This window comes from Coffea arabica, chromosome 11c, assembly GCF_036785885.1.
Source record: "Coffea arabica cultivar ET-39 chromosome 11c, Coffea Arabica ET-39 HiFi, whole genome shotgun sequence".
Classification (NCBI taxonomy): Eukaryota; Viridiplantae; Streptophyta; class Magnoliopsida; order Gentianales; family Rubiaceae; genus Coffea; species Coffea arabica.
Genome location: NC_092330.1, coordinates 38,058,762 through 38,068,740, shown reverse-complemented (window position 1 = coordinate 38,068,740; position 9,979 = coordinate 38,058,762). Strand labels below are relative to the sequence as shown.

The following is a 9,979-nucleotide window of genomic DNA, read 5'->3' as shown; positions in this document are numbered from 1 at the left end:
AAATACTTGAGTTTTCAATTTTTTTTTTATTGTTTCCTCGATAATGGCTTTGGAGTAAAGTTCATATGGGATGTATACTTGTTAAAGTATTCGAAATTTAGAGTATGTCCACCACCTATATTTACTAGTATTCAAGGAACACAACAATGCGTATGCAATTAATAGAACAATATTTATAAGATTTTTTAAATATATTTGTTGAAATCATTTTCAAGAGAACTGATTTTATATTTGACTATAGATATGTAGAAAATCTATCAAAATAAAATGTATAAACAAATAATTATTTGGTGGTAAGGCATAATTATAGCTAGTAGTTGCTAAAAAACAATATTTATTAAATAAGTTAAGAAATGGAATAATAAGAAATATATGTTACTTGATAGAAGAACATGTTGACAGTGGGTAGTTATTAAGGATAATTTAGAAAGAACACTAGGAGACATAATCTGTATGTAATATAGATATATTTTTTAACACGTTATCCTATTATAGCCAAAATCTCTTAAACTTTAACATTAACTAGATTGGCAAATTAGCTTAACCCATTTTTAGTTACTTCAAAATGTGCATTATGACTTGACCTGTCATAATTGTTTAGCCAGTTAGAACAAAGTCTATATAGGTATTAGAGAAATAAAACACTGTACAACTCAATATCTTAGTCATCTTCTTCTCAGTTTTATATGGATCTGACTGTAAAACGTAAATGCCATATATAAATAGTGAAATTTCCAAAATAATACGCATGGAAAATGTAACATTCTCCCATCCTTGGTACCAGATTACATCACATCAAAGGTATTTCACATCAGTCCAGAGTTTCTGTCGTTTTCCTCTCATATCAATTACTACTCCACAGTCTCCATTGGCTGCTACTGACTAGCTAGCTCTCCATTTTGGATAGCTTGTTAGATTCAATTTTTGGCAAACGCTAAACTATTCAGTGCTGCAATCTTACTAGTAAGAATGCTGAACTTATTCATTCTAAGTAGCACATAAGATAAGCATCCTTATGCTGCTCCTAGAGGAACTCATAGAACTGTTTTGGAGGAAGTTTGGAACTTATCGTTGTCCTAAGCTCTTTAAACTCTGTCTCTGATGCTTTAATGGAGCAATGATCGTCGCTTCGCAGTGGAAATAGCTGAAGTGTGTGATGGTTTCTTCTTCCATCTTCATAGTTGATCATATCTTCACCGCAGGATGGGGAAACTACGCTGGAATTTAATGCAGTTATCTGCTGATTTTCCCCTGAAGATTCAAGTGTGGAAGGTGCAGTTATGGTGTTTAATAGGTCAGAGTTGGGAGCCATACAAGACATATCCATCAGGGAAGTTGCACCCTTTGCTATTTTCCTTTGGCTCCTCTTCTGCAGTTCTCTCTCATCCAAATGAGTCCATCCATCTGTTCCACTTTCTGTTACCATTGATCTTTGCATTGATGCAGACTCCTGAAATGAACAAGTATTTAAGGCACTGTCAATTTGCACTATCCCCAATAATACTAACACCCTTTCAGGAATTAGACCAACAGGCCTAACTACCAGAAAGTATAGAATGCAGCTTTTCCAATTTCAACTCTTATTGTTTTTCCCATCATATAAAAGCTTTCCTCCCTCTTGCATTTGTCACTTTTGCCCTTTTGAAAAATTAATTGACCTACTTTTGTAAAAAGAAAAGAGAGAAGGAAGAAAATGTTCCCTTCATTACCTCATAAAATATCTTCTCTTGTTTTTGTTTTAAGACGAGAAGAAGAAAAAGACACAAAGGCCTATCACTCAAAGGAATGGATACAGACCTTTGAAGTTGAACTGTATGCTGGAATTGTAGTAACCAACTTCTTATTGTGTTCACCTTCCAAAGCTTTGCAGCTAAATCCTGTAAAGAAAATAGTTAAAAGAAGAAAACCCTATTTCATGTCAAGAAAAACTGTTTATTGCATTAGCATCATGGTGCGATACAAACCCTACTTACCTGTCTCTTTTGCATCTAGGGTTTCAACGTCAGTGGCATTTTTGCTAGAATTTGAGTCCGGTTGGCGACGTCTTTTCTGTCGTTCTCTTGCTTTGTGGTTTTGAAACCAATAGAACACATTCTTCCCTTCAATCTTACCAAACTGGCGAAGCTTTGCAGCAATGAGCTTGATCTCTTCAGCTGAGGGAGTTCTTACTCCGCGTCGATACATTTCCTCTAAGGCCATTAGCTGCTCCGGTGTTGGATTCCACCTTGAACTCACTATGGGTTCCATGTGGTTCTCATCTTTAATTTCTTCATCATGATTAACGCAAGCTACAAGACATTCATAACTCATCACACAAATAAGTAAAACAGAAGAAAAACTAACAAAAAATTGTGACATACTTTGATGGTAGTTCATGGGAAATCCAATCCCGTTGCCAATGTGACTGGAGTAATTAGATGGTATCAAGCAACATGGAGCACAATTGCTCATTGAAGCATTAGATTTTGGGAAGATATGGCGAATTCGCTGATTGTATAATGCATCATATCTAGATTCCTTGACACCATCCTCACAATTTTTCAACCACATAATAGGTTGTTCACTAGGTGTCCGAAGAAGGGATTGGAAGGTGAAAGATGGGAGAGATTTATGGAGCAAGTACTAGTTGACAATATGGTCCAGTAGCATGCTGCTGAAATGAAAAGGCAAGCAAGGAGGAAGGGCCAGGGTTGGGGATGGGTGGTCTTATGCAAAAATGCTAACATATGTCATGAATTTAATGCATGTGTTTACATGTACAGATGCAAGATTAGTGCAATTATTGAATGCTCTTTTCTGTGTTTGCTTTTCTTGCTTCTCTCTCTCGTGGGTCGGTTATAAAAGCTTAGGTGAAAAAGGAATTCTGCAGCCCCAAGGTTAATACTGTACTGGAAGGGACATTGAAATTCTTGAGTTTCAGTGATAGAGATGGAACGAGGGGGAAAAAAGGGATGGGGGGCAGTGAAGTAAAGGAGAATGGTTTTTGTTTATAGAAGAAACAACAAGAGATAAGAGTACTTCATCAATAGGTAGACCATGCTATGCAGCTGTGCAGTGTGGTCAGAGAAAAAAGAGAAGGACAAAGCAAACTAGGGAGGATTGAAAAGAAAGCGTGAAATTCTGGGAGATATTGGGGGAAGAGATGTAAAAGCGACATGTCAATGATGAGAGAAGTTTCAAAACTCAATAAGACTTGATTTTTGCATTCCACATTCTACTACTTCAAACCATGCCATCTGCCTCAGCCCCTCATCACACTTCATTTTCTTTTTCCTTCTCGTTTTACTACCTATTCATGCTCCAGTGCCTTTCACACTTCTTATTTCTAAACTGTCTCCCCTTTGTATGTCTTTGATTTTAAAACAGCCTCAATGAGTTCAGTTTATCACTTTCATAAGTGATATACTTATTAGTTAGCAGCAAAGTGATTCACAAGTGATGTACACGTTCATAAGACTTCTTTGCAGCCTTCGTTGGACCAATTATTGCTTCATGTTCAAAATAGAGCACCGAAGACTTTTGAGCAGAGAGCGGTGTGGTTCAATAGTCAACTGCTTGAAATAGTTTTCTGCAGTTCCACAATCGGTGATCCACAACCTGAATAGTGCTGAAATCAAATTGCAAGTCAGATACTCATTCATTGGATTGAAGAAGCTAAATAAAAGAAACAAAACTTTTAGCTTAGTGCATGTCCAATGCAGTACAATCAACAAGATATATTAGTTGATTTACTACTGTCTTTGCTAGCTAGGACCCGAATACTAAATGATGCCTGAAGATCGAGAAACACGTTCATTTGGTTGCTTTTTTCGGCTTGCCACAAATCTTATGTCTAGACTCTAGAATTCCTAGCAAACTAGCTTTCTGTTTTGGCATTGAGGACAGTCCTTCCAACAGTGTTGCATTTGGACATGTTTATCCTTTACCCTCAATTAGGTTTCGTACCCTTATCATGTGAGAGTGAAACAAGGAAAAAAATATACGCAAGAGCAAAGTTTATGCTACTTTTCTTTAATTCTTTAAAGCAACTAATGTGAAAGAGATAAAAGCAATACGGGAAGCTGGTGAAGAACTCTGATTTCAAATCTTCATTTCCTTATTTCTACTTGAATAGCCAAAGAACATAGCCACAGACGCCCAGAAATACCAATTTATTTATATTTTCCTGATTAGTCTCCAAAGGATGGTTCTACATTGAAGACCAAATAGCTGATTTGCCCAAAAGAGTTGGACAATCTTTTCTCAAGCGAAACGTACAGTTAATTGCAGAACATGAGAAATCTTACATGCTTCACCAAAATACAAACAGAAGGGCAAGTACAAATAATTCGTTTCTTCGATGAATCCACTGATTTTGTAAAGTACAAGGCAACGAAGATTGCCACCGTTTTAGACTATAAAGGCATACTACAGAACCCACTGCTGACGGTACCCCTAACCTAATAAATATATTATTACATTTTAATCTGAAGATTATGGGGATATTGAACAAGTTTCAGCTTTCTGATCAATGATAAACTACGCTCTATATCAGGAATTGAAGTATTTTCGACAAATTAATTTATTAATTCTGAAGTTGCTCTAAAAGCTTGTTACAAGTGCCAACTCCAACAGCAGCAGCTAGATGCCAACCAGCATGAAGGAAGGGAGTTTCAGGGAAGACATCATCAGCAATGAAAAGTGCACCACCCAAAAGTGATGACATCTTATGTACATTGTGTGCCATCCTCAGTTCTGGATCTTGAAATGCTCTTTTTGCAAAAGCAACCTGGACAGATGCATGGGGAATAAAAAAGGTAACGTTACCAATTTGTCTCGGCTACTTGAGTATTTGAGATTGGACTGTTTGGATAAAAATGGAAGGGTGGCTAGGCATCTTTAGTTACAGCAAGTTTCGAAACTAAGGTAGGATAAATGAGACCTCTCAAAAATGGATGAAGAAGTTCAAGTGTTGTGTATTACATATAGTAAACCAGTGCATGCTTTTCTCAATGTTCTCTTTGGTGTGTTTTAACTCGCATGTTGCAAGCTATGGAATCTCAATGGATCCAGGACAGCGTGTGCAGCAACTGAGAAGGCCCAAGGAAGGTCAATTGTGGACAATATTTTATACTTCTCAGGTATTATGATGGTAGGACTAGGAAACACATTTGACAGATCACTTGGGCAGCTAACTTGGCTTCATCTTTTTGGGTTCTAAAAAGGATGCGGAGGTCATTGATGATGTAAAGACAAATTCATGAATCAATAATCAGTAGCATATGGATCTATTGTCTACTAATCAATTACAATCCGACCAAATGCTAAAATAACCTACTTTGGACAATATTAGATTTCAAACAAGTGAGAGACACTTTAGGTCAAGCCAAGGCATGAGCAACATTCCCTTTGCCTCCTCTCTCCTCCTATCACCAGAAGAACAACAAATCTTCAATGTGTCTCATGCTAGATGAGGACATGAGCATAAACAACCAAGAAAATTAAAGCACTACAAGCTATGTAGTAAACTGTGTTTCAGCTTCCACTAATTCCAGCTCTATAATTATGTTAACCAGAATGATTCCCTACTCCAAGGAACTACAACTTCAATCTTGCATACCTAACTGGCAATAGTAAGCTACATATGTATATTATGCCAGTCAAGTAATAAGTATAAAGATAAGACTTGGAACACAGAATGCACGCCACAACGGAGAGGATTGGGTCTGAACTCTTTTAGCTCGTTCCTGAGGCCTCCCAGACCTCAGTTACACTTAAGAGAGTCAAAAGACAAGACTTAGAACAGACTGCATTCTGGCTTATGAATCAACTCATAGATATGCATGTACGTCTATTACCTCCATCATCCCAGTATGTACTGCAGAAACCATCAAAGGCTGGATTGGCAGGAATACAGCAGAGGCTGCCATGAGCAACTTTGGGTTCTCAGTGCGCAGTGCGCTTGACAAACACTACAAAGGAATCAGTAATAAATGTCAATTAGAAAACTAAAAGAGTAAAATGTAATCCAGATCTAGGTTATTCAATGAAGGTTTACTGGTTAGCTAGCATCTAGAAAATGCTTGGGATAAATACTATTGAGAAATTCTTACAGGTATTGAATCAACCTAACTGAACTTGTAGCAGAAAAAATACAAACTGCAATCGAACGCTACTTTTTATACAACAGGAATATCCTAATCTTTCCATTTCCTCTGTTCCTCATGCTAGAGATAAAGTGAAAAGCAACAAATCAAACAATGCATGGTGAGCTGCATTAAACCAATATGCTGTATGAGTGGACATATCTAAGCACAAGAGTTCTCTTTTCCTTTGAGTAACTTGTCAGCAAAAAGGCAAAGGTCCATAAAATCAATGATTAGATTTTTTTTAGTTTTTAATATCTTTCCCTTTCCCTTTGTGAAGCAAGTTGCTCACCCTATTTAGCTGCTAGACGAGTGCAGAATACCTGAGTCAAAAGCTTCTTTTCCAAATAGACACACAAGAAAGTCATTGTTACATATAACGTAATCTGATAATTTCTGTTATCAGCCTTACTTAGTCAAGTCATCATTGCAGGATACAAGCTTGTCATTATATGTTAAGACATTCAGCAAGGTATTATAGTACAAAAATAAGAGATGAAAATCCAGGATAAATTAGAGCATACATGTTCTGAATTCACAGACATCCAGTGATGCATATTTAGAAAGTAAACTTTTTTAAACTGGAGACACAGACAGGCTGAGCAGATACACTCAATCAAAAGGACAAATTACAATAAGTAGAAGAAATGGTCATGTTGATGCTGTTGCAAGCCACTAATTCTTAAAATTAAAGAAAAAAGACAGAACAATTTAAAGGCATGTAACTTAAGGGGGGGAATAACAGAGGGATGCTGTGAATGTCAAAAAATTAGTCTGTCAGAATTTTTGATGCCCCTGACAAAGGCAATGGCACATAGAAAATATCCAAGGACACTCCAAAGGTTTCAAAACATCCACTTATTACTTTCTGATGGATTAGAAAACCAATCTGCCACAATTTGCATGTACTTGTCCACTATGTTTCTATGCCAAGAAAATTTTCTTAGATGGAAGTATTGATACTGAAGGCTGAACAAATTTATTCTACTCGATTCAACTTACGGAACTCTAGCAAATATAATGCATACATCCAAAGACAACTATATAGTCATGGCATACCACTGTTGTTGTGGCTATCATTGTGTAGTCAGCCCATCTCAGATATTTCCTTAGTTTTCCTCTCGAAGCATGGTACAAGCTGGAGGCAAGCCCTACTCCAATTAAGGAATTGGCATAAAGTTTACAGTTTAGATTCTTCCTGCATCATCAGCAAAAAGCATTTAGGTCTCAACCATTATCTTCAACCTCCCAGACCCCTCACTGTTTCTGTTCTGTTCATTTGGGGGATGGATTTTGTTGTAACATCCCAAAAGCCGAATTACTCACATAATATAGTATACACATTTATCCACCAAACACATGCAGGATTAAGGGAAAGCCTCTACCTTGGTGCCTGAAGCCCAAGAGCAATAAAAGGAAGTGATGTAAGCACATTAGCTATCCTCTCTACAATAGTCTTATCACCTAAAATACAGAAATAAAAGTTTTAGAAAAGAAAAAAAAAATCAAAGTTCAAGGAAGCATGCACCGCAATACCATTGATTAAAAAATACACATGAAGTTCTAAAATTACCAGATGCGCAAGAGTGAATAGGCCTAAGACAAGGAGGCCTTTGCTGCCATGCTCTCCTGATAAATAGATTGCTGTTGTCAGCTATATAATGCTTGTCAAAAACAATTATCAGCTCAGCATTTTAAGTTGAATTGAAAACAGAAGCATATATTGATAGAGAACACGAATTCTTCTCGACTTACTGCAATATTAGCTGTTGGCTAGTCCCAACAGTCAAACTTTCGCAGGTTGACTGCTGTAAATCCTCATGTTTTATCACTTCAAATGTAAATGGTGAATTAGGAACCAGTTGTACTCCGTGTATACCCTCCAAGGCTTTGATAGGCATTAATGCACTTTGGTCACTCATGTGCTCTGTTGGCAATCAGTCAACTGACTGACTGCCAGCAGGACATGAATGCCCTGGTAAAGAAAGAGCTCAGGATGCAGCAGAAAACCTATTCCCAATCCCTGTAACAAATGTAATATCCATTATGTTCAAGAATGTCTAAATGTAAAGAATAAAGATCCAACAGAAACAACTTAGAAAACAGAATTAAAAAATCCTAAAGTCATTAGAAATTATGTCACTAAATCATCACAATAAGAGTTCAAAACACCAGTGCTGATCTTATACATATGTAAAGCATACAAAAGGCTTCAGGACCAGCAGCACTGCATGTAAGCTTTCACCAATTCATTTCCATCTCAAGAAAAAGGAGAAAATAAAAAGAAACTCATATCCTTAAGTATTACCTTGTATTTTATTTCTTTATTAATTCCATTTTTCAGTTACTGCTACAAATTCTTTTTTTTTTTTTTTAAGGTTACTGCTACAAGATTTTAATCTAATTAGCGAGAACGAACAATAAAAAGCAGTCTCTAAATCCAGCCAAAAATTACCAAACTAAAACTAGACTAAATTTTACCACCTGATCAGATATATCTATGCAAAATCAACTATTGCATAAAATATCCCGTAGAAAAAACTTAAATCCTAGATATCCTTCTGCACATTGCATTAAAGATTTTCTGAGCTACTTCCTGCATGGTACTAAAAACTCTTAAATAAAACTGATTCTTTCGTTTGATGATAATAAATATAAAAAGGTAAACTTCATATCCATCAAGAACTTCAGGCAAGCAATGAAATCCCTTCAACAAACCAGTCTTGCAATCGATTAAAGTCTTCAACTTTTTAAAAAATGCGCCCATGATCAACACACAGAAAGGAATGAAAAGATGCAAAATCCCATCAGGGTTCTCAATTGAAAACAAAACCAAGCAACACAAAATGAAGAAATCACCAGAAAACATTAACGGAACAACAATCAAGAAAATCAGCTACTTAAATGAAAAAAGGAGATTGCTTAAAAAGCTACAAATAGGTAAAATTAAAGAACCTGGAGAAAAGGGATTGCAGCAATCTATCTGAAGTCAGCTGGGATTTTTCTTTTTTTCTTCTTTTTGCTGTTTTTCTTTGAAGCTGCAGATTATGGTTTGAAAAAATACAAGGCGAAAAGGTAAGGGTATTTATGGAAAAAGGATATGCGAATGAGGGGGGGAATCTTCCTCAAAAAAACAGGCACTTACTTACAAAAAGTATCAGCATATTCGGGGTGTTTTTTCCAAGCATACGCAAGTCTACTTTCCTACAAAATCCGTTGATTGTGTTTTGTTTCTGATTTTGGCTTTTGACGGCTTAGGTGTTTTGTTGCCTTTTGTCTTTTCGTGTAATTTTAGAAGGGTAATGTGTTATTTTTTGAACTCTCCTGTGTTATTTGCATTTTTACTATCCTATTTATTTTGACAAGATACTCTAATTTTTACTCTTGTCCTATATTGCGTTCACATTATCTATATGCTGTTCACATATTACCCTTACTCTAATTTGTGCTCTATCACTTATAGACAACTTTGGAGCAGCAAACATCAACTTCACTTTCTTTTCTTTTAAAAGAAATTTTAAACTCCACTTTTTTTCTCTTTCATAAAAAATTTTAGGGCTTTCAAACTATGGAAAACAATTCTCCAGAAGAGATTGATGAAATATACCAGAAAACTTCACTTCCTTTATTGTGGTCATATGAGATATTCTTAACAGATTTTTTGAAATATTAGTATCCTATTTATGAGACATTATAGTTGTACTCAATTTTTTGTCATCTTTGAAGTTTGGGATTTATTTATTTATTTATTTTGGTCTTGAAGTTTGGAATCTGTTCATATTATATTGTTAGATTGATCTTTGGCATCATATAATTTCGTGAAATTTTGTAGAAAAATACATAATACATATTAG

The 9,979-nt window shown here is 35.9% G+C and overlaps 2 protein-coding genes across 4 annotated transcripts; both read right to left on the bottom strand.

Moving 5' to 3' along the window:
• Positions 1-693: 693 nt before the first annotated feature.
• On the bottom strand, positions 694-3,028 carry LOC113717156 (uncharacterized). Of its 2 annotated transcripts, XM_027241829.2 has the most exons (4): positions 2,361-3,028; positions 1,974-2,288; positions 1,798-1,877; positions 694-1,450 (listed from the first exon to the last, which is right to left on the bottom strand). In XM_027241829.2, exons 1-4 carry the CDS (start codon positions 2,548-2,550, stop codon positions 1,025-1,027), a joined length of 1,011 nt encoding a protein of 336 aa, XP_027097630.1. In that variant the 5' UTR covers positions 2,551-3,028; the 3' UTR covers positions 694-1,024. The 2 variants fall into 2 exon arrangements, with proteins under 2 accessions (XP_027097630.1, XP_027097629.1); XM_027241828.2 differs by having other exon boundaries at positions 1,974-3,028.
• Positions 3,029-3,174: 146 nt separating this feature from the next.
• LOC113717158 (uncharacterized) lies at positions 3,175-9,235 on the bottom strand. Of its 2 annotated transcripts, none has more exons than XM_027241831.2 (7): positions 9,081-9,235; positions 7,881-8,148; positions 7,699-7,754; positions 7,511-7,589; positions 7,185-7,323; positions 5,838-5,951; positions 3,175-3,607 (listed from the first exon to the last, which is right to left on the bottom strand). In XM_027241831.2, the coding sequence occupies exons 2-7, from the start codon at positions 8,045-8,047 to the stop codon at positions 3,548-3,550; spliced, it is 615 nt and encodes a 204-aa protein (XP_027097632.1). In that variant the 5' UTR covers positions 8,048-8,148; positions 9,081-9,235; the 3' UTR covers positions 3,175-3,547. The 2 variants fall into 2 exon arrangements, with proteins under 2 accessions (XP_027097632.1, XP_027097631.1); XM_027241830.2 differs by lacking the exon at positions 3,175-3,607 and adding an exon at positions 4,317-4,768.
• Positions 9,236-9,979: the final 744 nt, after the last annotated feature.